The sequence below is a fragment of the Lathamus discolor genome, chromosome 19, assembly GCF_037157495.1.
Source record: "Lathamus discolor isolate bLatDis1 chromosome 19, bLatDis1.hap1, whole genome shotgun sequence".
Taxonomy (NCBI): domain Eukaryota; kingdom Metazoa; phylum Chordata; class Aves; order Psittaciformes; family Psittacidae; genus Lathamus; species Lathamus discolor.
Window position 1 is genome coordinate 3610506 of NC_088902.1, and position 24679 is coordinate 3635184.

The 24679-nt window shown below is 56.4% G+C and overlaps 2 protein-coding genes across 4 annotated transcripts; both read right to left on the bottom strand.

Annotated features, from left to right (window-relative positions):
- Positions 1-205: 205 nt before the first annotated feature.
- On the bottom strand, positions 206-9229 carry RHOC (ras homolog family member C). Of its 2 annotated transcripts, XM_065698086.1 has the most exons (6): positions 9149-9229; positions 7880-7952; positions 1863-2020; positions 1476-1596; positions 1051-1181; positions 206-914 (listed from the first exon to the last, which is right to left on the bottom strand). In XM_065698086.1, exons 2-6 carry the CDS (start codon positions 7884-7886, stop codon positions 741-743), a joined length of 591 nt encoding a protein of 196 aa, XP_065554158.1. In that variant the 5' UTR covers positions 7887-7952; positions 9149-9229; the 3' UTR covers positions 206-740. The 2 variants fall into 2 exon arrangements, with proteins under 2 accessions (XP_065554158.1, XP_065554159.1); XM_065698087.1 differs by lacking the exon at positions 7880-7952 and having other exon boundaries at positions 9149-9223.
- A 2350-nt stretch (positions 9230-11579) lies between these two features.
- Positions 11580-18801, bottom strand: PPM1J (protein phosphatase, Mg2+/Mn2+ dependent 1J). 2 transcript variants are annotated; one of them, XM_065698240.1, is made up of 10 exons: positions 18723-18801; positions 17035-17161; positions 16245-16556; positions 15771-15883; positions 14334-14418; positions 12724-12842; positions 12456-12519; positions 12144-12251; positions 11892-12043; positions 11580-11753 (listed from the first exon to the last, which is right to left on the bottom strand). In XM_065698240.1, exons 1-10 carry the CDS (start codon positions 18737-18739, stop codon positions 11606-11608), a joined length of 1245 nt encoding a protein of 414 aa, XP_065554312.1. In that variant the 5' UTR covers positions 18740-18801; the 3' UTR covers positions 11580-11605. The 2 variants fall into 2 exon arrangements, with proteins under 2 accessions (XP_065554312.1, XP_065554311.1); XM_065698239.1 differs by lacking the exon at positions 18723-18801 and adding an exon at positions 18283-18644.
- Positions 18802-24679: the final 5878 nt, after the last annotated feature.

Genomic DNA, 24679 nt, shown 5'->3' on the forward strand with positions numbered 1-24679 from the left:
CCAGCATGGTTACAGAGGAGGGATGGCTCCAGCAGTGACCACAGTGCCCATTACATCAGCAACCGGTGTGGCTGGGGAGCTCCCACCTGGCTCTTTCCAAGTGAGCTGCTCCCTGGGTCTTACCCAAACAAGTGCTGATGAGCCCTGATCCTGCGCAAGCAGCTGGAGCAAGAGGGGCTGAAGGATGCCACACAAGCAGAGCTGATTACTAAAATACCGGTTTGCTTTTATTGTACAGTTTGGCAGTTCGGTTCCTGGTGCTCAGTCCGTGACCAAGGCACACCCCAAGAGGTGTCACTGGCAGAGCTGGGCTGAGGTGCTGCCCCAGCACAGGTCCCAGGAGCTCTGCACATGGGGATGGGCTGAAAGCTGCCCTGGGCAAGTCTGTATAGAACGGTGTGTGCTGTCCCCACAGCCGAGAGCACCCTGAGGACCCAGCAGACCCCACACTGGAGCTGTGGGCACAGCCACCAGCACCTCCCCACCTCTGTGGCTCCTGCATGGAGCTGGGGATGGAGCAGGAACACCACAACCATCCCCACGGGAGAGGCAGAACCAGGGAGATGGGTACAGACTGGGGCGACATGGGCAGCTACGCTAATGCCCACCCATAGAGAGCAGTGGGTACTGAAGGCACTGGTGGCTCTGGAGCCTCGCAGGGACACCCCAGGCTCGCGTGGCAGCTCCGGTGCAGAGGGTTCAGGGCAGGTACCGGCACCGCGTGGTCCCGCTCTGGCTGCTCACAGCAGCGGGCAGCCCCTGCGCTTCTTGTTCTTGCGGACCTGCAGGCCCGCTCGGGTGGCCATCTCGAAGACCTCCCGCACGCCCTCCTTTGTCTTGGCTGAGCACTCGAGGTAGCCAAAGGCGTTGATCCTGTTGGCCATGTCCCTCCCCTCCTCTGCCTTCACCGGCTCCTAGGAAGCATCAAATAGAGGGTTTGGAAACATCGCCAGAAAGCAGCAGCAGAAGCACAGTGCCCTTGGCTGTGGGTCCAGCCATCAGTGCCAGTGGTCGGCTGGCTGAGGCAGCAGGACCCAGCGCTGTCCTGACCTGCTTCATCTTCGCCAGCTCCCGCCGCGTGTGCTCGTCATTGCGCAGGTCCTTCTTGTTGCCCACCAGGATGATGGGCACGTTGGGGCAGAAGTGCTTCACCTCTGGCGTCCATTTCTCGGGGATGTTCTCTGCAACAAGCACACAGGGACCCCCCTGAGCTCCCCCCCGGCCTCCTCACAGCCGGGGGAACCGGCACTGGGGTTTTCCCTTGGGAAGTGGGGAGAATTCACCCCACAGCATCCTCCTCTCCCACCGCCTCCAGCAAGCCAGGATACTGCCAGCATCTTCCCGGCGCACACACGAAGCCAGGGGATGGAGGGGAGGGACGGGCAGCGTGGGGGCTTCCCGGAGCCCAGGGGATTTAGCAGCAGCACCCGATCCTATGGGAGTCCCTGGTCTCCCCCTCACTCCCTGGTCCCTACCGAGGCTATCCGGGCTGTCGACGGAGAAGCACATGAGGATAACATCCGTGTCCGGGTACGAGAGGGGCCGCAGCCTGTCGTAGTCCTCCTGTCCCGCCGTGTCCCACAGGGCCAGCTCCACCTGCGAGGGCAGAGGGGTATGGTTGGCAGCTGGCAGGCATCTCCATGGGGCAGGAGCCAGCAGGTTGATCTTCCTCAGCCATAGCTACGGTCTTCCTCAACCTGGGTTCCAGGCTACCCAGATATACAAGGACCATGGGGCTCCCCCAAGAGCTGCGAGTGCGTCTGAGCTGCAGGGACCAAGCCAGGTGGCAGCGATGGATGGTGGCAATGCCAACACAGGAGGGAGGGGATGGGAACAGCTCCGGCACCCGCAACAGCCCTTACCTGCTTCCCGTCTACCTCTATGTCAGCAATGTAGTTCTCGAACACGGTGGGCACATAGACCTCGGGGAACTGGTCCTTGCTGAACACAATCAGCAGACACGTTTTTCCACAGGCACCATCTCCCACAATCACCAGCTTCTTCCTGATGGCTGCCATCGCTGTGGGGAGAAGAGCGCAGCTGTGAGCGGTCCACGATCCTGCCCCATCTTTGCCCCTTGTGCCCCAAAGTCTTTCACATGACTGCCACAAGCATCCGGGCACATCCCAGTGTGTGGATGCCATGCCAGGCACATCCCTGGCAGCCTGCACTGCCTGGACAGGGGCTCTCCTGACACCCTCGTGCACATCACCAGCACCTACAAGGAGCCATCTACACCAATTGCTGCAGCTACAGCCAGAACCACCACACTGATGCCCAGCCAAGGCAAGGGCTGGTGGCTGCATGCAGGGACCTCCTGCAAGATGCTTGACTGCTCTGCCCTACCCAGCCAGGCTCCTGGCCATCAGCCAACCCCTCCACATTGGCCTTCCTGCTGTGCCACCACCCGGAGATTGGATTTCTGACAACCTCAGAGTCAGGCAGTAATCCGCGATAAACCAGTTGTGCTGGTTGTATTTAGATGATGAACTCTCCAGGGCAGAAGCTGCTCTCTGGGTCTCACCCAGGCGCGCTCACCCTCTCCCACATCGTCCCATCAGCAGCTGGAACGTCCCAAGCTGAGCTCTAGGGGGTCTGGGTGAGCACAACCTGCGTGCAGAGCACCCAGCACTGCGCTGGCCCCATCCCAGCCAAGCTGACAAAGAGGCCTTTGCCACATCACCACTGGCACTGGCGGCATGGAAGCTGCCATCCATCAGGCAGCAGAGATGAAACCCCACAGCAAAGCGGGCTGCTTTCTGCCCCACTTCAATGCAGTCTTGCAAGTACAACCCCCACACACTCTGCAGGAGACCTCCCCTGCAGTCCTGATCCAGCTCTGGGGCAGCAGCACAAGAGGGACGTGGAGCTGTTGGAGTGAGTCCAGAGGAGGCCATGGGGATGCTGCGAGGGCTGGAGCAGCTCTGCTCCGGAGCCAGGCTGAGAGAGCTGGGCTGGGGCAGCCTGGAGAAGAGAAGGCTCCTGAAGGGGAGACCTGAGAGCAGCTCCAGTGCCTAAAGGGGCTGCAGGGAACCTGGAGAGGGACATTGGCACAACACCAAACCTTAACTATGGCCTGGTGCATGTCCTCTCATGGGGCAATCACATTCACGCCTGGAGCCTATAGCAAAGGAGGAAAAGAAAACAGCCTCCTAAGGCTGCATCGCAATTAGCTGGGAGTGAAGCATTAAGGAATGAGACTCGGTGCTGACTTGCATTTCAAACACGGGCTGAAGAGAGCTCCTCTCATCCGCACCCTCAGCAGGTCACTGCTCAGCTCCTGCCTGGAGGAAACCTCTCGGACCCACTGCACGGAGCCCTGGGGAAGGCGCAGGCACCAGCTCTCACAAACCAAACTGCCCAAGCACGGCCTTGGGGCAGAAGACAAAGATTCCACCCAGCTCCCAGCCAGACCCTGCTCCAGCCCTGGATCCTGGCAGGTTATGAGCACTTTGGCTCCCAAGCCAAAGCAGGAATGGCTCATGGCCGCCGAGTGCTGTGTGAAGTTGGCACTTGCAAGGTGAGAATAGTGAGGATGAAGGGCTGTATCCGGCAGGATCTGGCACTCCTCAACTGTCCCAGTGGAAGAGCTTGAGACTGTAAAGGGTGAGTGCATTCATGCATCACTGAAGAAAATGCTTGAAGTGCCCGAAGGGTCCCGCGGCTGGGGTCTGAGAGAGGACAGAAACCAGGTTTCTGTTCCAAGGGGAAGCAAGGCTTCCATCCCCTTTCATTGTGTCCTCCTGCATGTCCCAGCTGGGCCAGGGATGCCACAGCCTCCAGCATGGGCATCATCCAGGAGCTCATCCCAAGGAGACAGGACACGTGTGTTACTGAAGCAGATAGAAGGGCTGGAGGAGTCTGCTCTCCCCTGCCCACTTGAAGGGGAAAGCTTTCAAGGATGGTATAACCCTGGGGACACAAGAAATGCATCACCCCTGCTGCAAACCATCCTCGGCTTGTGCTGTCTCCAGCCATCACCTCCACAACACAGGAAAAGGAGAGCTTATGGGCAAAAGAGTCTATTTACTTAAACAGAAAAAGTCTATTTACTTAGACAGAGAGCTCCTTTACCCACAGCAAAACGTGATTTGCTGCTTTGTATCTCAAAGACAAACAGAGGAAGGACGGTGGTGTGGGACGCGCCGCTATCTACTCCACACAGCGCAGCAGGAGACGCATCTGCAGCGCAAGGCACAGCGGATGCCCTGACAGACAAACACCCACTGCCAGACCCCGAGATCTGCCTGTACCCAGTCTGCCGGACATCAGACCTAAACCAAACACAACCAGAGTGGGGCTGCCTGCTCCCCTGCCTGCAGCCATCCTGCTGCTCCAAGCTGGCACCGCACCCAGAGCCCCTTCCCACAGCCTCTGCTGTCCACCCTGACCCAGGATAGCTCCAGCCCCAGCAGCTCCAGATCCCGGCATGGTGCCGAGCGGTGACTCAGCGGGCAGAGGCACCGTCCCCACCCCAAACCTCAGCACAATTCATTCCATTACTCACGAGAGCAACCCAGAAATAGCCCTTACTAATCCCGAGCTGGCGTGCAAAGGCGAGGGAGGGGGACAAGAAGGCTGCGAGCACCGTGTGCTGTCCCCATCCCTGCCTTTGCTCAGCCAGCACAGCACCAACACAGACACCAGGAGAAATCAGCTCCTCTGCCAGGGGATGCTCTGTCACTCAGCAGGATGAGGCCAGGCCTTTACATGGGGAGCCTGATGCAAAGGGCTTCACACAGTTCCCAGATCATGAGCAATAAAAGAAAGTGGAAAACATGAAGACAATGTGAGCAGCACAGCTTGACTACAGCCGCCAGCAGGCCAAATGATTTCAAAGGACACAGTTACCCACATCAGACAGGGAAACTCAGATTTTAAACTCTGCCAAGTGGTAACCACCCTGAGTTACAGCAAAGGCTGCCCAACCACGCTCACAACCCAACCCAGCACGTACAGGGGTGTGAGCAGAGATAGCTTCTGCTCATTCACAGAGATAACAAAAGGGAGCAGCAAGTTCGTGCCCATGGTGCTACCAGCACCAGCCTAATGCTGAGCAGGCAGCTCCATCAGCATGCCAAGATACTACAGAATGAAACCAAATCGCCCCATTCTGCTTTCTAAGCAGCTATTCCAAAGTCATCACTACAACACCAGCTGGGCTCCAGGACAGCCTTGGTGTTATTTGCCTCTCCCAGCTCTGTGCCTCAGTGAGGCTCCTGCTGAACAGGAAAGGGGGAACCCCTCCGGCAGCAGGATGTGTCCATCACCCAGTGTCTGCTGCGGGATCTCAGGAAATGGCAGGGAGATGTTGATGCTTTGAAGGGCTCCAGCCAGGGACAGGAATCTTCCAAGGAGGTTCCTTGGAGAGCCCAAGCTCCCGGAGCAAACAGTGGGGTTTTGTTCTACAGCAGAAACTCCCAAGTGCTGCTGCTGCCGCTGCACCCTGACCCAACCTCTCACACCTCGTATCAGCCAACCAGCCCCATCCGCTCTGCCCACAGCCCCAGAGCCCGGGCAGGGCTGGGATGGAGCCGTGCTGGGAGCAGCCCTTCCCAGGGACACCCCCAGTGCTCCCCACAGCCCCCGGGCTCGGCAGACACCCCACTCCCAGCAAAACCTCCTTATCCAGAAGGAGCACAGGAGAGCAGAGCAAGGAGGGGGGTCAAGCAATTGCGCATCGCCCCACAGATGGGAGAACAGGCCTGGGGCTCATGCTCCTGCCCTGCAGAGCTGCCACCAGCATCTCCTTACAGGCTGTTGGATGATCAGGGAGTATTCCTGTGCCCTGGCAGCTCTCTGGGCATGCCCCTCAGGCTGGAGTTACAAGGAAAAAGCAGTCCCGGCACCCCGAAGCCCTGGCACCACCAGAACCCCAGCACTGTGACACAGCCACAGAAGGAAAACCTCCTCTTTGAAGAGAGGTGCTGGGAGCTGGTATCGCTGTGTCTTCAGCTCTGCTCAGTGTCTTAACACAAAAAGCACCCGATGCAGTTTGGACCGTTTTGATTTAGTGCTTGTTGGGGAAGGAGCTGGGATAACGCAGCACAGACAGGCTCAAGGCTGGAGCGGCCACGAGGGATGCAACTGGGTTATAAAAGCCCCAAAACACACACCTATGGCTGAGGCTGTGCAACCGGTACCACAGACAAGAGCTGAGGCGGCTGCAGCATCCGCGGAGCACAGAACACTCGCAGGGAGTGCAGCAAACGCTTTGTGAGCAGTGCAGCCAAGGACAAGCTGTCTCACTTCTAAACATGGCTCTGTGTGTGCACAGGGCTGCTGCCACCGCCAGGGCACCTCGGGACAGGACCCGAGAGGTGCCACCGGGCAAACAAGAGCCCCTTCGGGCAGCCCCAGGCCACCACAGGCACCGCTGGACCTGCAGGGGCCAGGACATGGGATGCCTCCATGCAGCGGGACCCACTCTCCTCACCCCACCGCTGGGTCACAGCTCCCATCAGCAGAAGTGGAGCCCCACCAAAGTGTGTGTCAAGGCCATGGCTGTCCCCAGGTTAAAGTAGTTGAAAGGGAATTAAGGTGTTTGAGGAGAGAACATGGGTCAGTTGCCAGCAGAAAGCCTCTCCGTGCCGTTTCACAACAGGAATGGTTTTAGGTGGCAGGACTTGCTGGCACAGCCGGAAGTAAACTTCCACACTAACATCTGACAGGTATGCCCATCGAGGGGGATTTAATTCGCTGAGACATCTAAACCATGGCCAAGGTAGTGCAAGTACTGGCAAGTGCCTCAGGTATCAGAGGAACTCTTACACAGAAGCAGAAAAACATTCCGAAAAGGGCTTGAAGTGAAGAGCAATGAAATGGCCAGGACAGAATCATGGCATAGAATCCCAGCCTGGTTTGGGTTGGAAGGGAGCTTAAAGCTCACCCAGCTCCAACCCCTGCCACGGGCAGAGACCCCTTCCACTGGAGCAGCTTGCTCCAAGCCCCTGTGTCCAACCTGGCCTTGAGCACTGCCAGGGATGGGGCAGCCACAGCTTCTCTGGGCACCCTGTGCCAGCGCCTCAGCACCCTCACAGGGAAGAAATTCAGATCTAATCCAATACCCCCAGGGCTCCAAGCTCCACAGTGGATCACAGCTTCAAGACAATGAAGTGGTGCTGGCTTTGGCACAGCAGCATCCCCAGTTTTAGGCTCCCCCAGCTCCGAGGTTCCAAGCTGTGCACTTATGAGCAGCACAGAGGAGAGCAGCCTCCAGCCCTTGTTTGCACCAGCAACCATCACTCACACCCCAAGCACACACCGCACCCGCTGCTTGGAGCCTCCCATCCTGCCTGCCACTGCTGCCAAAGCTGCCCTGAGCTGTGGAACACGCCTGGCTTTACCCCCAGGAAAGCTGCCTGAAACCTTCTTGTATCGAGACCCGTCATATCCAAAGGATGGGCGACCATGCAAAAAGGAGCTCAACCTCAGTGCTTCCAGTTTAGATCTTCCCAGTTCTTTCCCTATAATTGTCAGCTATGCTTTGGGCACAACCAGCCAGCCTGGGCATACAGCAGACTCCAAAGGGCAACCACCCAGACCCAGACCAGAGCTCCTTTCATTGCTAAATCCCACAAAAACATTCCAAGAGGACTTGGAACAGAAAAAATCTCAAGCCTAAACAAAGCCTGAACCACAAGTGCTTGAGCCCTGTGGGGAAACGCTGCCTGCCCTCACCTCCTTTTCCAAAGGACATCATGCCATGCTCTTATTTTACCTCCCATGGAAGTAACAGCCTTCCCAGCCCCAGTGCAGGACAAGTGCCTTGCTGGAAGCTCCGAATACCACGCTGCAATCCCGGCTGATGCCTATACTTATGCAAGGCCTGACTGCCGCTGCCCCAGGGCCAAGCGATGTTTGCTAATACATTCCTTACTTTTCATGTCAATACGCCTCTCCAGCGCACACAGCCAGTTAGGAGGTGAGCCTGGTTAAACGCTCCCGATAACCTGTTGGAAGACAGGGACTTGGCTTATTTTCCACTTAAAAAAAACCTTACCCTGGAGAAGCTGTAGCTGTCAGGAACACGGATTCCATTGAGCCGGTAAAATCTCACACAGTCGCTACCTGCACTATGCGCAGCTCAGGAGGATGAGCTGGACCCAAATATTTGGACACCAAAAGGCACTTGGCAAAATAGAAATAACATGCAAATGGTCTCAGTGAAACACAAGCAGCCAAAGCTGCTGCCTCGCAGTCTCCATTCCACAACCTAAACACTTTGCTGGGAATGGGGCAGTACTGCTGCCTGGCTGGAGGGACCCATTCATGTCCCTGCGCCAGGATCCCCATCGTAACAACACACCCAGGGATCCCATTGCCATTGGGAAGCTGAGGCTGGATTTGGGGGGGTTGGAGGCTGCTGGGAAGCTTGGCTGCCAGACTCAGTGCTGAAAAGAGCCGCGCAGTCATGCTTTTGGAATGCTCCCTTGCTCCTAAGACATTACACAATTATTTCTCCTCCCTGCAAGCCCCCCTAACATAAATGTTTAAAAGTGAGCTCAGCAGTAAGCAAAGAGGACTTTGTTTTCCTCTTTCTGAAGAGACACAAAGCGGCTGCTTCACGAACAGAGCCACTTGTGGGGATGCTGTTAGAGCCCCGCTGCTGCGGGGAGGGTTGGTGGGATGGGATAGAACACCCGGGCTCTCCCCCCCAGCCTGGCCGGGGTCAGTCAGTGGTGGGGAGGCAGCCGCAGCTCAGCCCCTGCGGCACCCACGAGTCAGGACCCGCAGCCCAAGGCTGCAGTTAAAGGACAACCCGCGGTGTCCCGACTGCCACTGACTCATCCCTGCCCATCCCAAGGACCCCCGCCCCATCCCAGGCACACCCACCCCATCCTGTCCTCCTGCACCCCACCCGGCCCGGGAGGGGGGGGGGGGGGTATCCGCTTCTCAGCTCTGCTCCCCCAGCAGTGCCCTAACATCACACCAGCACTGACCCCCCCCCGCCCTGAACCCCGATCCCAGCTCTGACCCCTCCATCCCCAGCACCGACCCCCGATCCCAGCTCTGACCCCTCCATCCCCAGCACCGACCCCCGATCCCAGCTCTGACCCCTCCATCCCCAGCACTGATCCCCCCCAGCCCAGCTGCCCAGACCCCAGCAGTGCCCCCTCCGCTCGGTTCCCCCAGCCCAGCCCCGCACCTCTCTCCGCCGCTGCCGCGGTCCCGGTCCCGGTCCCAACTCTGGCCCCGGCGGCACCGCCCCGTGCAGGGCCGCCCGGGGGGGGCGGAGCTGAGCCCAGCACCCGCCCCGGGGGCACCCCGCCGGGCAGCGCGGCTGGGAAGGGGAGGGGGGACCGGTGCTTCCAGCCTCAGCCCCCGGCGCTCCCCTGAGGGCCCCCGGTTTAGGTAGCGCCGGGCAGGGAGAGGGGCTGAGGGGGGGCTCCGAACCCCCGCTTCATGTAGGACCGACAGCGAAGCTCACCCGTGCTTTGCCCTCCAACCGGGAATCAACCCCCCATCCGAGCATCTCTCAGGGAGGCGCTTTCCCCCCATGACTTGGAGAGGCAACCTCTTCCAGGGATGCAGACCCCAGGGGGAGAGGGGGCATCACCCGAACTCCATCGGACCCCCTCTGCACTTCCATATGCTGCCTACTCGAGGAAAGCCCCATTTCCCACCATGACAGACACAGCAAGCATCCAAGGGACAGGCCCTATTTGAAGCATTTCAGGTCCACCGGCAGGAAGGGCTGTCACACAGCAGGCTCCGCACCGAGGTGAGCCCAGTGACACAGAGAGGGTTTCATCGCCCCTTACCACCACAGGCTGTGAGCAGGGAAACCATCACCTTTTTCTTCCTTCCATTTCCTTGTCTATATCCAGGTGCTGCCTGCAGCAGGGAGGAAAACCAGGCTGGTACCTGCAGGTTTCCAATGCTTATCCAAGCCCAACGCAGCATACAGCAGCCAGGTCCCATTCTGGGTCACTGACCAAACCTGCAAGCCTTCCCTGTGAGACTGGAGAGCTCCAGGTTGCTCTGATCCCACAGTGGGGTTCCTACTCCCATGGGATCTGTGCAGTGTCAAGGGCAGAGGGACAACAGCTCACGTGGCTCTGCCTGGGTCTATTTGCTGCCAAGCCTGCCTACACCAATTAATCAGGGCTAATTGGCTTTTAGGTAAGTCTTCGTTGCAGGAGCTCTGAAAGAGAGACTTTAAAGTGGGGCTGCAAGTGGCAATGCCTTTATTTAAACGCCCTGTGCTACACCAGGACAGGCTCCTGGCCTCAGTATCCCTTCCCTGCTCCCTTCAGCACAGATGGCAATAGGTTATCTGCTCACTGGAGAACTTTCACTTCCCATTAAGTGCACCCAGTTTATTTACACCCGATTACAGGAGACAAACAACATCCACCAAAGGTGACACGTGACAAGAGCTGACTACACCCAGCAACAGCAGGACACAAACTACTGGTGCCAAACCAAGGGACCACAGCCCTGCTCTCCCATCACCACGCTGCCAGGATGAAGCATTCCCCCTACGATGGGAGGATGCAAACCTCTGATAGGTGCAGGAAATGCATCCTCCAGGATAAAGGTTGTGTAATTCAAAAGAAGACCTTGTGCAGGGACCAGCCACTGCTGCAGCTCTGCTCAGTGCCAGCCTGGAGATCATTAAGGGAAAGGAGGGAGTTGCCTTTCCTCCATTCCAGTCACTACCAAGCTGCTTTTATTGTGGGCTTCCAGCCCTCAGCTAAGCAGATCCACACAGCAGTTAAGCTTGCCTGAATAGGGCTGCTCTGTGGCCAACTGCAGCTCAGTTTAGAACCACTCAAAACTATAGACATATAGTCATACAATCTCCCCACACCAAGATTTAGACATTTTCCAGCTCAGCTCTCCAATTAACAATAAATAATTGGCTCCAGAAACACAGCAGTGACCCAAGGCATGAAGAGGGGTGGGAGCAGAACCCGTGGCACAGCCAGCACAAGTGCAATAGCTCGTTCCTTCCCAGGAGCTCTTTGTGCTCCTGTGCCAGTGATGGAGCACAGCCCCATCCTCCCAAACCAGTGACTAAGACGATGCACATGGCTGGGATGAAGGTGCGGGGGGCTGGAGAGGACAAGCACAAAGCTGGGATGTCAGTTGTGGGGCTTGTCCACCACCGCCCCACGCACAATAGCACTGAGCACTGCCTTCAGCGGAGCTTCACCCACCACAGCCCATCCCAGCCCCAACAGCAGCTTCAGCGTCACAGGACTGCAGCAGCAGGCACACGCTTCTCCAGGTACAAGTGCTCCACCTGCCCAAGGGCCACTGCACACTGCTGGAACCTGTGCACCCAGGGTGAGGTGCAGAGGATGCCCTGAGAAGCCAGGGAGCCTTTTGGCTCTTCACAGCAATCAAGAAAGTAGCAGCACAAAAACCATTCCTCCACAGCAGTCCCAGTCTCTGCGCAAGGCCCTTCCATCTCACCCAGGGCTGTGCTCACACAGGGGGAGAGGGATGCTCTGAGCAGGGGCACAGACAGAGGCTCCAGGTTTCTTACTCTTCTCACAGTTGGCTCAGGAAACAAGTGCTTGGGGGAAGAGGTGGCCCCAGGGCAGCACCAGTGTCCTGCTCATCTCCATCCACGCTGCCCTGGGGTCATTGAGCATCACGTGTAGTTGCCTGGACCGCCCAGAGGGATCACAAAGACAGAGATGTCATCGCCGGAGCCCAGTTTGTCGTTAGCCAGCCGCCAGCCCCGCTCTTTCAGCACCCCCCTGGACCGCACCACCAGCTCCTGGGCCACCATGGTGTACCTGGGGACAGAGCACAGCGCGGCTCAGCAGTGAGCCCAGCCTGCAGGGATGCACGGCCACAGCCCTGCTCTAAGGAGCAAGGCCAAGGGGAGGTGTTAGAGCGCAGGACACACATCCCCCTGCCCACTTGAAGCTTACCTGCACGGGTCATTGGGCTCATAGCTCGTCAGCACCTCCATCACCACACCAGCCACCTCCTTGTCATTGGTGACATCCCAGAGCCCATCGGTGCCCAGGACCAGAACATCATCAGGGCAGTGCTCATATTGCGTGAGGTCGTAAACCCTGACCTGGCAAGCAGCAGGGCAAGACACAAGGGTGAGGGGCAGAGAAGATTCTCATTGCTCCAGCCATGGCAGGAACCGCTGGGCACAGAGCAGCCAGGCTCACCTCCGGGAAGCAGGACAGGAAAGGCTTAATGTGGATGTTGGAGCTGAACACCTTGAGGTCATGGTCTCCTAGACCCCGTGTCACCCCAATCGTGGCCAGCACCCGAGCCTGGAGAACAGTGAAATCAAAGGAAAACTTTCAGCTGCTTCATCTCCACCTCCATTCCCAGCTGAATGGACAAGGCTGGGGAGGTGTTTCCACCACGGTGGCTTTGGAGTGGTGACAGCACAAGCAGAAACAGGCTGGAAACCCCCAATTCAGCACGAGCAGGCAGGAAGTGACCCCCACACCACTCCTGCCACAGCACTTCACCTTTTTTCCTTCCCCATAGATAAGTGGAAACTTCAGGTCATCCTCTTCTATCTTTTTGTAAGCCCTGGTTAAAATAAGACAACGTGTCAGCAGGAGGAGGCTTCCAGCACCTCCCCTGCCTGCTCAGGACACAGCACCCCCAGGGACAAGGACTGCTCAAGACATGGGTACCCAGTGTGCCAGAGCCCTGGGAGTGATGCTGATCCAGGCAGAGCAGCACCCTGCATTGCCCCTCAGCACAGAGCCTGCGAGGTGGTTTAGGGGTTACCAGCCATTCATGTCCTGGTCTCTGTACAGCATCTTCCTCCCCAGCTCCTTGGGCTGGATCCTGCGGGGGAACTCGAGGTGCGTGAACTCCTTCCCCAGCAGCTCAGGCCTCAGGAATGCCTGTAGGAAGAAGTGATGGCTCAACTGATGGGCTGGGAGAGCAGGCTCCATGGAGCAGCGCCTGGCCCAGCAGCCAGCACTGCCCACAGCACCAGGCATGGGACCTGCCAACCTGCTGGGACCTCAGCTATGGCACTGCATGGTGGGGACATCACCAACTGCTCTGCTGCAGCTGGAACAGGGGGTGGTAAAGCAGCTCCAAACCACCCGATCTGTGCTACCCGCAGAGCGGAGACAGGAGCTGGGCACTGCCATGCCAACACCCAGCATGAAGGTGAAGCTTTTGCATGGGGAGTTTTGGGAAATAAGGATCTCCAAAAGGGATCAAACCCAGGCACATTCCAGGAGGAGCTGGAATTTGCCCAGAGGAGTCAGAGCTGCAATCCTCCCAGGCTCAGCACTGGGCATGGCAGCCGCCTGAGGCAAAGAGCTGATGGGTCTTTCAGAAACCATGACCGGGCTGTGATAAGGGACAAGCAGCAGCACAGAGCCCCTTCCCAGAGCAACCCAGGGCTTCCTGGAGCACAGACTGGGAATAGGGACAGCGCTGGAAGATGCAGATGGAGGAAGAAAGAGCAAAAGAAAGGAGCAGAGCCCTTGGGAATACAGGAAGGTTCAGTGCAGAGGCATGGAGAGCCCCATCCGCCTCCCGGGGGGGCTCTGACCATGGGCGCTTTGCAGTGGAGCAAGCGCGTGCCTGGCTCCTGCCTGCACCCTGCCCACTGCAGCCGGCTGGAGGAGATGCTGCTCCCAGCAGTTTCCTCCTGTGGATCACCCAAAAATAGAGTCAAGAAAAAACACCCCAGTGTTTTTCCAAGCCAGGAAACAGCATCCAGCGAGGCCTCCTCCTCTGTGCTGCCATCAGAGAGGTCTTTATAACCTCAAGAAGTCTCCCTGCGTGGCACAGGAGGGTTGTCCAGGCCAGGCAGGAGAAGGAGCTTTCAGGATGAAAGCTCAAAACCCACTGGCACACATCAGCTCCCTGCCTCCCCAGGCAGCAGCCAGGGAAGAAACTAGGACTCGCTCCTTGGACCGTGCGAGGGAGCAGGATGGATGGAGAGAGCAGAGCTGTGCTCCTCCTCCAGATCACTGCACGAGCAGCCCAGCGCTCCTGCAGCAGCACAGGCTGCTCCCCATGCCCGGGCAGGAGAAGGACAAGATGGACCAAACTGGCTCCATGCAACAGTACCAAACCAGCCCCATGCTGAGAGGCCAGGACCCCCAAGCCAGACTCAGGCACAGCCCCTGACACTGACCCTGCAGCAAAGCAGGGCTCCGCCAGCCATGAGATGCCCCACACCAGTGAGCCAGGGCAGCTCTATGTCCCAGCACCTCTGGGCAGCCCAGAGAGCACTTGAGGGATGAGTGCCATCAGCAGGTCCCAGCTTCAGGGCTGCCCTCAGCCCCTGGACCCCCACCAACATGGCAGCACAGGGGGCTGGCTGGGAGGTGGTTCAGCAGGGACAAGGTTAGAAGAAAGGTCTTTCTTACTAAAAACTGCAGCCTCTGCCTCTCTGTCTCTGGAGTAAACTCCCTGGACATTGGAATGATTTCCCCGTTACGGATGATAATGGCCCTGCAATGAAACATGGAAGGATGAGATTAGAGAGGAGGAGAGGAGATGTGGCAGGGGAGCTAAACCTGGCTCCCTGGGGCAGATTCCCCCATGGCTGCTCAGCTGGTGCAATCTCTTCCCATGTGCTGCCTGCCCTCTTCCCTGCTAGCCCCTGCCTCCCTCCTGCAGCGATAGGGGCAGGGAGGAAGAGAAATGGAAGAGAAGCATGGGGCAGAGGGAAACAAAACAGAGCAAACCAAAGGACAGGTTAGAAAAGGAGCAGTGCAAAGGTGGCAAACCCTCCTTTAGAGGGGAGCTGCACATAGGACAGGCAGAAATCACCAGCAGCAGGACACGGGTGCAAGTGCCCACCAGCACTGCGGGTCACTGCTGGGGATGGTCTAATTGATGTGTTAAAGAAACATAGAAGTCTGATTATGGGATGTTTCTGGATGTCATAAGAGGGGATGGAGGACCTCCAACGCTGGTGACCCTGCTGTCCTGCCTCTGGCTGGGATCTCCTCCAGGGATGCAGGGCCTGGCTGAACCCAGCTCCAGCAGCATCTGATACCCAAGGAGGGAACACAGAGGCACAATGACAGCCTCAGGACCCTGCTGGCACCGCTGTCCTGCATGGCTGGTGCCTGGCCACTGCTGCCGTGGAGGGGACCTGCACTCAAAAGCAGAGGCACAAAGGATCTCCTCTGTCCCAGAGCTGGAAGCACGTCCTCCACAATCCACCAGAGCCTGTATTTGCTGGCCTGACACTGCTGAGGACATGCTAAGCCAGGGCAATTCGAACCAGCTTCGCCCTCAGGTGGACTTTCCTTCCTGCCATTGCTCTAGGGTACAAACACCCCCAGGCGCAATTACAGGAAAACACCCAAGGAAATGCACATCAGAATCCTTGGGCTCCAAGCTCCCAAGGGATTTATCTGCACACAGATTTGTGTGTCCTTCTCCTGAAACAGTTCATAGGTACAAAGCATGCCCTAAAATGATGCCTTGCACATTTTGGAGAGCTTTGCTGAGGGCAATTTTCACACCCCAGCTTGCAGCCCAGGCCAGCACTGGCAGCAGGATGTGACCCAGAGCCATCCGGGAAGCAGACAGGATGCTGTTGGGAAGGAAGGGAGCAAATCCCAGGTTTGGGGAAATGATTCTGCAGGCCCATGGGTGCCCTGGTCAAACACAAAGCCCACAGCAGGGCAAGTTGTCCAGGGGCAGGCAGGGGGTGGCTTTGCCCTCTCCCCAGCACAGCCCAGCTTCAGGGGTGGAGCTGGGTGCTCCTCACCGTGCCTCCAGCACTGCTCTGCTCTACCAGGGTGCTCCCCAGTTACCAGGTGGGATGGGGCTGCCCTGTGGGGCCGTACCTGCTGTCACCAGCGTTGGCCACGTAGAACTTGCCCATGAGGTAGACGGCAGCCAGGGCACAGCAGCCCCCAGCCAGGCGCTGGGACGCTTTCTCCTGCTCGATCTGGTCGTCCTGGGGAGACAGAGAGCGGCTCCAGGCAGGGCACCTTCCCATGCAGCCCAAGGGACAGGGCTCCATCGGGACAGTGGAGCGGACAGGATAAAGTGAGACAGGAGGGGAGCAGCTGGGACTGCTGGAATGAAATGCAGTGAAGCATCCACACAGAGCCCAGGGCCTCTGCATCCCAAAATACAGCAGAGCACCACAGTGCCCTCCCCAAGACCATCCTGCTAAGAGCCCTCCCTCACTGCAGACCCTTCCTTGCTGTAGAGTTGCCTTTTGCCAGAGGGGAGAAGCCAAGGTAGACACAGAGCAAAGGGATGCTCCCAAAAGATGTCCTGGGCATCCCTGCAGGCTAAGGGGGCTCACTCACCATGTGCTTAAAGGCATTCTCAATGGCACCAATCACCAGGCTCTCGTGGGAGACAGCTTTCTCCAGGTGAAACCGTGGCACAGCATCACTCAGGACCTCCCCATCATCCTCTGTGAGGGGCACCTGACTTAAATCCACAGGGCCATGGGGGAGGCAGATGGGAGGTGGGGATGGATCCTGCAGGATGTCCACGAGGTCCCGCAGCTGCTCACAGATGTGCAGATGGAGCCTCTCAGATGCCATGACAGCAGCACCACTGCCCGCATGGCCATCAAACAAGGCCCAGTAGTGGAAAAAAAACCCCTTCCTGCCCTGTGGGGAGAGAAAGGAAGGTGAAGAGAGCCTGTGAGGAAGCAGACTGGATGGGGAATTCAGAGCAGCTGGGTCACCAGTCAACACAGGGCTGTCTCCAGCTCACAGGTCCCATCCCAGCCCAGGCAGGAGTGCTATGGGCAGCTGATCCAGGGTTCTGGACACAGCTGGTCCCTGGCTGGAGCCCAGCCCTGTGTCAGCACCTTGTGTCTTCAGCAGCCTCCAAAGGAACAGCAGGATGGGGCCAGCAAGCAGCCACCTCCTTGGCCCAAGGGGCACATTGGCCAGTGGCATCCCCAGGCAAGCCAGCCCTGGTGTATGCCAACAGGGGTGATGGCAGGAGCTGGCAGGGAGCAGGGCGGCTGGCCCAGGAACCAGGGGAACCCCCAGGGAAGCAGTGCTGCACACACACTGCCATGTGTCCCGTCTCACATCCTGCTACTGAACATCCTCCTGTGCATGCTCCCCCTGCTCTCACCCCAGTCAGCTCCCCACAGCCTTCCTTGGACAGCAGCCGGCCTCTGGGGCTGGGCCTTCTCTCCACAAACACCACCTCGCAGCATGCCTGGTCCTCGTTGTGCTGGCTCTTCCCCGCATTAATCACCCTGCCGAGGGGAAACAAGGGGTAAAAGCTCTGCCTTGCACCCCATGCTCCAGCAGAGACCACCCCACAGCACCTCACCCGCCCCAAGGATGCTCTCCTCTCTGCAAGCAGAGGTCCCAGACCATTTGCATGGGTTGATCCAGGGCCAGCAGCTCCCACCAGCACAGCCAGGTCCAAGCACCAAGGCAGAGGACCACAAAAGAACTGGTTGAGAGTGACTGCCCGAAGACCTGCATGAGTCTCAACACACATGCACCCAGTCAGGACTCACGGACAGGATTACAGCGTCCTCCATGTCCCATCACACCCAGCACCTCTCAGAGGAGGGGAGAAGGTGAAACCAGCAGAACCTTTGCTAAAAGATTCACACTGACTTTTCACAGCCTATGCCGGCACAGTAGAGCTCAGGTCTAGGCTGCAAAACCTGCTCACAGGAGGAAGCTGTGAGCATGTACAGCAGGATGAGCTCTTTGGGCATGGACTTTTCAAGTGGGTTGCAGAAAGAAGTGTCAGGAGACGGCAGCTCAGAGTACTGCTGAGCAGAGCGGGTTTGGTCCAGGTACTCTCATCCCAGTATTTCCTGGGGCAAATTAGCATCTCTAAGAGCTCCCCAGGATATGAGGAAGATCAGGATGCAGGAATGGACTAATCACGGAGCAGCAAAAATGGCCTTCAAAGCCCGACCTTCCCAACTGTCCTTCAGTTACAGATGAAACTCACAGCGGGTAAAAGGAGAAGAGAATCAGGCTCTTGAAGGGGAAGTCAAAATCAGGTCCCACTCCCAAAACAGATTAAACACCCCGAGTCCAGAGAGAGCCGCATCAGTTCCCCATCAGTGCCACCGGGCATTGCGCAGATATGCACAGGGACAAACGAGACAGACGAGCCTGAAACCCTCGGGGACGGGTACGAGCACAAACGCACGCTGACGGCATCCCCAGCAGCCGGCATTTACGGAGCAAGCTTCCATCTGCTGCTCCTGGAGAAGCAAACGCAGCTCCCGGCCGGCTGCTGCGACCCACTTTAGCTCCCACGGGTGCCGAGCGCTGCCAGGCCCCCTCCCCAGCGCCGCAACCCCCCCATCATCCGCCCCGTGGGTACCCCCCCCCAGGCCCCGCTCACTCGGCATAGCCCGTGCTCCAAGGCAGGCGGCGGCGGCCGTCGCGGGGGCTCTGCACAGCCCGGCCAGCGTGGTCCTGGGCACGGCGCAGCTCCGCGGGGCTCAGCTGCAGGAAGGCGGGCCGGCAACACGGCTCCGACCGCCCGCACGGCTCCGGCCGTGACCGCCCGCACGGCTCCGACCGCCCGCAGGGCTCCGGCGGCTGCCCCCCGGCCCCGCCGCTCCGGGGCTCCGCTCCCAGCCCCGCCACCAGCTGCGCCACGGCGGCGCGCACCCGCGGCAGCATGCCGGCAGGAGATGGGCCGAACCGAGCCGTGCTGAGCCCCGCCGGGCCGGACCGGGCCGGGCCGTGCCCGCCGCCCCGCCCCGGGAGCTCAGCGCGTACGCGCAGCGCCCGCGGTTACTGCGCATCCGGGACGGCCCCCGGCGCATCCCGGCTCACCCCGGAGCATGATCCATGGCTGCGCGGGGAAGCTGCTCCGGGCGGGTCGTTTACCGGCTTCAGGGAGATGGGTCTGCGGTGGAGACGGGCTCGCCATGCCCATACGGGGCCGTTCGCCTTCCTGGCTTCCTGGCTGGATCTTCCAAGGGCTCCGGCAGAGCCATCTACCCTGATGCGCCATCCCCTTCCAGAGGCAGGTGCTTCGTCACTCTCCCGGCGCCCGTCAGCAGAACCCGACCCTTCGGCAGCCGTGCCGACGAGCAGGGAAGCTAACATGAGAGGGGCGAGGGATTGCGCCCACTCTTCCGCCCAGGCTGCAGCACTCCAGCACCGGTCGGGATGCAGCTTTAGCTGACCCAGAACAGCGCATTCTGGCTAGCTGGTTGAGGAGCTGCACTCGCACAGCCCAGCCTCAGCCGCTCCCTACCTCTAGGGTCCTGTTACAACAAAGGACTTGCTAACCGTACAGTATTTTCCTACTATAAAGTAAAATTGAGGCTATTTCCTAACACTTAGGTACCCAAAAGTGCTCAGCTCCACAGAGGAACCATTTATTCCTCTCTATGCAGGGCTTTGGTACAGCAAGGCCTAAGCAAAAGCAGGGCTCTCACTACCAATTCTGTAAAGCCCTCTGTGGTTTAGCCACCTTTTTTATCCAGAAGTCCTCTAATTTTACTAAATTGCTAAGGTGACTATATGGAAGTTGCTCATTACTCTTTATACTCACATCTTCTAGCCCTCAACATTAAGCTGTGCAAAACCCTGCCTTTTTAAGGCAAGCCCACATCCCCTTTCCCCCTCTGCTTTCTGGTACCCCCTCACATACCCCTATTTGAAGCTGCTGCCTTATTTCCTGCCTTGCTTTGCACCCTCTTGCTCAGCTGAGTGCCCCAGCTGTTACTTGGCTCCAATTAGAGCATTTCCTGATAAATACATCCCTGCTTTCCCTTTAGGGGTCTTAAAAGACTGAGGGAGGGAGGTAGAAGTGTTGCTCTACAGCTCTTTGAGATGGAAGTATAGGTAAGTTTATAATAAAACCACAGGCTGGTTTATGCTGTATGGGACCTTAAAATTCATTCAGTTCCACCCCTCTGTCAGAGGCAGGGATGCTTTCCACTAGAATAAGTTGCTCCAAGACCTGTCCAGTCTGGCCTTGAACACTGCCAGCCCCTCACCACCCTTAAATGAAGGATTTCTGCCAAAGAGCTCATCTCAGCCTCACCTCGGGCAGGTTAAAGCCATTCCCTGTTGTCCTATCCTTGCAGGCTCTTGTCCAAAGCTCCTCTCCAGACGTGTGTTGGCTTCTGCATATGCTTCTTCACTGCATCTCATGTTAATGGGTCAGAGCTTCCTATCAGATCTCTGTGCTCCTCTGTGAGCTGCTCTGCTGCCAGCACCACACTGCCAGGGTGAGTGCATCTGCTGCGGGAGCTGCAGGGAGGCAGGAAGGCGCTGGATGGCGGCACAGGCCGCCTTGTCCTTGTTTCAGCTGTCTTCTCCCTTTCAGCATCTCTGTCCTGCTGCTGGTAGCGCAGGGGGGTCTCAAAGGAGTGCAGTATCCTTTGTGTTAACCTTGGAAATCACCGTGTTGTCCAGTGAATGTGTATCCTCTCTGTAGGACTGACAGTCTACCCCGTACTGCTGAGTCACCAGGATGCTTTCCTTGGAAGGAAGGAAATGGCAGTTTCCAGTAGGAATTTTATGATGCTGTTTGACATTTGTTGCTTCTGTTATGCTAAGCACTGCACAGCATCCTGGGTTCAGCTGTAATGGTTATTTTTCTCCTGAGTAGTGCAGTGCTGTGTTTCAGCTTTAGTCTGGGAGTAAGCAAGTGGCTGCGTGGTTCTGAGTTACCGACTTGGGCTTAAACCACAACACACAGGAAGAATGGTCTGACACAAACACACACTGCAAGAATGCTGCCTGCAACAATGGAATGCTAATAACAGCTTTCCAAGAAAAAGGGCAACATTTCCTCCTATTCATATTGCCTGCCCCTTTGATGGCAAGTTTCTTCCTGGTCTGTGAGGCTGGGGTTCCCCTTCACAAGCCTGCCTGGAACAAGACCTGTGCATGTGCCTGGGGATGCAGTCACAGGCCGAGTCAGACTATGAGCCTAGGGAGCAAATGTCAGTAAATGGCCATTTGGGATGGAGCCTGGGGAGCAAATGCCAGTAAATGGGCACTTTGGATGATGGCAGCTCTGCCCTTTGTCCTGCAGTTCCTGCAGAGATGCCTGTACTTTACCTGCCTCCATGTCCCACCCAAAGCATCCCCCCTGCTTGCGCTCACCCTCTGTGAGCAGTGGGGTTTCCTTCTCCTCTCCTGCCCCACAGCTCCAGGAAGAGGATAAATGCCCCCGTCCTGCTCTCCCTCAATTGTCAAGGGTTTGCTTATGCAGAATAGAATAGATGTAAGGTTATGTAATCTTTCCTTTTCTGGATAGAGTTGTGTGAAAAGGATAATGAAAATTATTTCTTTTAATTTCGGGGGGGGGGGGGGGGGGGATATAAATGGAGGAGCACTCTTCCAAATCCCATTTCAAATAAAAAATACTATTTCTTAGAACCATAGAATGGTTTGTGTGGGAAGGGACCTTAAAGCTCATCCAGCTCCAACCCCTGCCACGGGCAGGGACCCCTTCCACTGGAGCAGCTTGCTCCAAGCCCCTGTGTCCAACCTGGCCTTGAGCACTGCCAGGGATGGGGCAGCCACAGCTTCTCTGGGCACCCTGTGCCAGCGCCTCAGCACCCTCACAGGGAACAGCTTCTGCCTAAGAGCTCATCTCAGTCTCCCCTCTGCCCAGTGAAAGCCATTGCCTTTAGAGAGGAGATTTTAGCCCTTTCAGAAAGCTGTTTTCTTTGACAAGACCAGCCCTTTCCCTGGTTCTCCCTGTCCCTGTGCAGGGCAGGAGATGCTGACCCCAGCAGGCCAGCATCTGCGTGTGCATGAAAAGGAAGCGATGTGCACGAGGAGCATTAGGACCGATAACTCCCTGCCTACATGCTGCCTTGGCAAACACCAATTTGAAGACAACAACATAGGAGTTAGACTTACATTATGCTGTTTTGCTGAGTTTCACGTGCAAATGCTTAGAATTAAAAAACCTTTGCTGATTTTCTTCATTCCTTTATGTACCTGAGCCCCAGAGGACGTAGGATGAAGCCAGGAATATTTCCTTGTGAGAGAATGACAGGTTGGTGGCATTTAAGCCAGAACAGAAGTAAATTAAACATCTAGATCATAAAAGTACCAGAGGATGCTTAAAAATAGGCTCTTTGCAGCAGTGCATTAGTTGCCTGCACAGCTTTACTGTGTAATGAGCAATATATTAATTTATAATTAGTGTAATACAGTGAAGCTCAGCAAATAGCTCTGTGCACTCTGGATAATTCATCAGCGGAAGCAGCAGCTCTTAATGGTTTCCAAGGTTTGCCTGTCCCCTGTAATTGGGAAGTTCAGAATTTATTGTTATTTCTTTGAAGGGATAATTTGGTTGCAACCACACATCTTTATCCCATGTCTGCTCCTGGCAGAAAAGCCTTTGGAACGCTGCAGCTCTGGGGATGTGTGACCTGTCTTCAGGCTGTTGTAATCAGGGGTTTGAGCCTCTGGCTCTTGTATAACGCCACCTGATAGCAGAAATACGGGGAAACAAGAATAAATGTGTGGTAATAAGGCTAATAGGAATTTATGGAGCTTTGGGGGATTTTATTTTTCAGGCGAAGCTCAGACCTGCACCCCATGGGATGCTCAGGCTTCCCAGGGATCCTCCCCTCTGTGCTGCTGTGTTGTCAGGCACTGAAATTCCTCATTGTCAGCAAGGCCCTCTGAAAAGGGAACAAAATCCTCAGAGCTGGGGGCTCGGTGCTGCCCCATAGGAATGGGGTAAAGAAGCTTGAATCTTGAGTCATGACCCACTGAAGATAGGGAATGACAACTCTTCCCTGGGAATAAAGCATCAATTCTGCTTTTTCTGGCTTTAATGAAATACTCTGTGTGCCTCTGCCCATTAGCAGCTGCGGATAAGTTGATTGCACTGAGGATTTAAAGTCTTTCTGGCCTGCCCATCTGCCTCATGTAAGCATCTAACCCAAGCCTTTGTCCTAAATCTTGGTTTTTCTTCCTGAACAAGAGCTGCTTGGCCATCTAGAGAGCCCAGGAGTGTTCCAGGTACACCCACAGCTTCCAGCCTAAGGGAAAATGAGTTCTTACATGGTACCAGCAGTTTTCAGTGCTAGGATTTTCTAATGCAGTCGCTTTCCTTGCCAAACTTGTCTTGTTATGGATACCAAGAACTCTTCCCCTCTCCCAGTAAAACACAGGGCTTGAAGAGTCCCAGCCAGGGGAGAGGGATGCTGGAGGCTGCTGCTGTACTGTTGAACAAGAAGTCAGTGGGAGAAGGAATTACTGTGGTCATTTCCAGCCGGATTTGAATGAAATCAGTTTTACCAAAGTCTTAATTCTTCCCCTGCACTGAGATGCTGTGCTCTAGAAAGCAGCAAGTTTGTGTTTTTGTACCGTTGCATCAATAAAAAGCTTGATTTTTGCAGGCTTCTTTATGGAATAATCTGGCCTGATTTAATTGGAATTTGGCTGGTGTGAAAGGTACTTTTGATTGCATTTGCTCTTCATTTCCGTGAAAGCTTTGTGATCTGAAAACTCATATGTTTGTATTTATTTATCATAGCAATAGAGACCTGAATTGGCAGAGTCTCCATCAAGTTACCTGACATAGAAACAGCAGATTGAATTTAGTTTCATATTGATTTTTGCCATTATTATTAAAACCCTCTGCTCTGGAGGAGGAGCTGCTTGTATTTCCTTAACATCTTATTGCTGGCGGTTGGGTTAATCTTGTAGAGCATTTCCCTTTTCTTTTTTGAGCAACCAAATCTAATTAATTGCAATTTAACATGTGGGGATCTTGGCTCTATAAAGGGGAGGAAAAACCTCAGCTGCCTTAGATAATACAGCAAAGAAACCTGTTCTTATCATGGGCCTCTTAAAGCTGGGGTGCTTTCCCCTGGCTCCCTGTGGGTGTTTTTGGGTGACTCATTCCCCAGGGAAGATGTCAAGTTTGTGGGTCCCCCAAGAGCTGGTGGATCACTCGGGGCATCTCCATCCAGCCTGGCTCTCTGCTTTCACCAGCACTAATTGGTTTTACTGATCCAAACTGAGGATGTTCTAAATCAAACCAAGATCACAGAGGGACAAGTCTGGGCTTCTGCTGTGGCTACACTAAGGGAGAGGCACCTTCCCCAGTTTTCATCACTAAGATGCTGTCAGGGGCTTCTACAAAACAGATGCCTGGTGAGGGCACCCAAATGTGGCGCTTTGCTGGGCTTTCCAGCAGAGCCAGGAGAGGGGATGGATGAAGGTGTCGGTGACCTCATGGAAAGAAAACGACTGGGATGCTTGCAACCTGCCCACCCATGGCTTATCTGAAGAGCTGCCGTTGATCTGTAACTGAGATTGGTCTTGGAAATCACTTGGTGCTTCTGGCTGAGCTGTGGTTTGAAAGGTCCGGGGTAAACTGTGAGCTGGCTTCAAAAACCAAAGGCTTCATCAGTGCACAAATGCTTTAAAGTAAGGCGGAGAAAACGAGTTGTGTGTGATTGCAGCTGCCCCGGGGCTGCGGGACTGACTCCTGGCAACAGCTGTTGGGAAAAATCAGCCCCTGCTTTTGCTGTTTCTTGGGAGAGTTGTGAGAGCAGCCGGTGTAGAGCCCGGGGTGTCCCGGGAGGGCTACAGGGCCAGCGCAGTCATCCGGGGTTGGGCTTGGGGTCCCGGTGCCAGGTCCTGCAGGTACCGGCACTTGAGCGGGTCTTGTCTCCTGTAAAGTTCCGGGTTTGGTGGTTGATGCTGAAGCCAGGCTCCGGGTTCAAGAAGCGAGGCTGGCAATCGGCGTGCCTGTCTTCTGTCCGTCTGTCCGTCCTCTCACCGTACAGTACCAC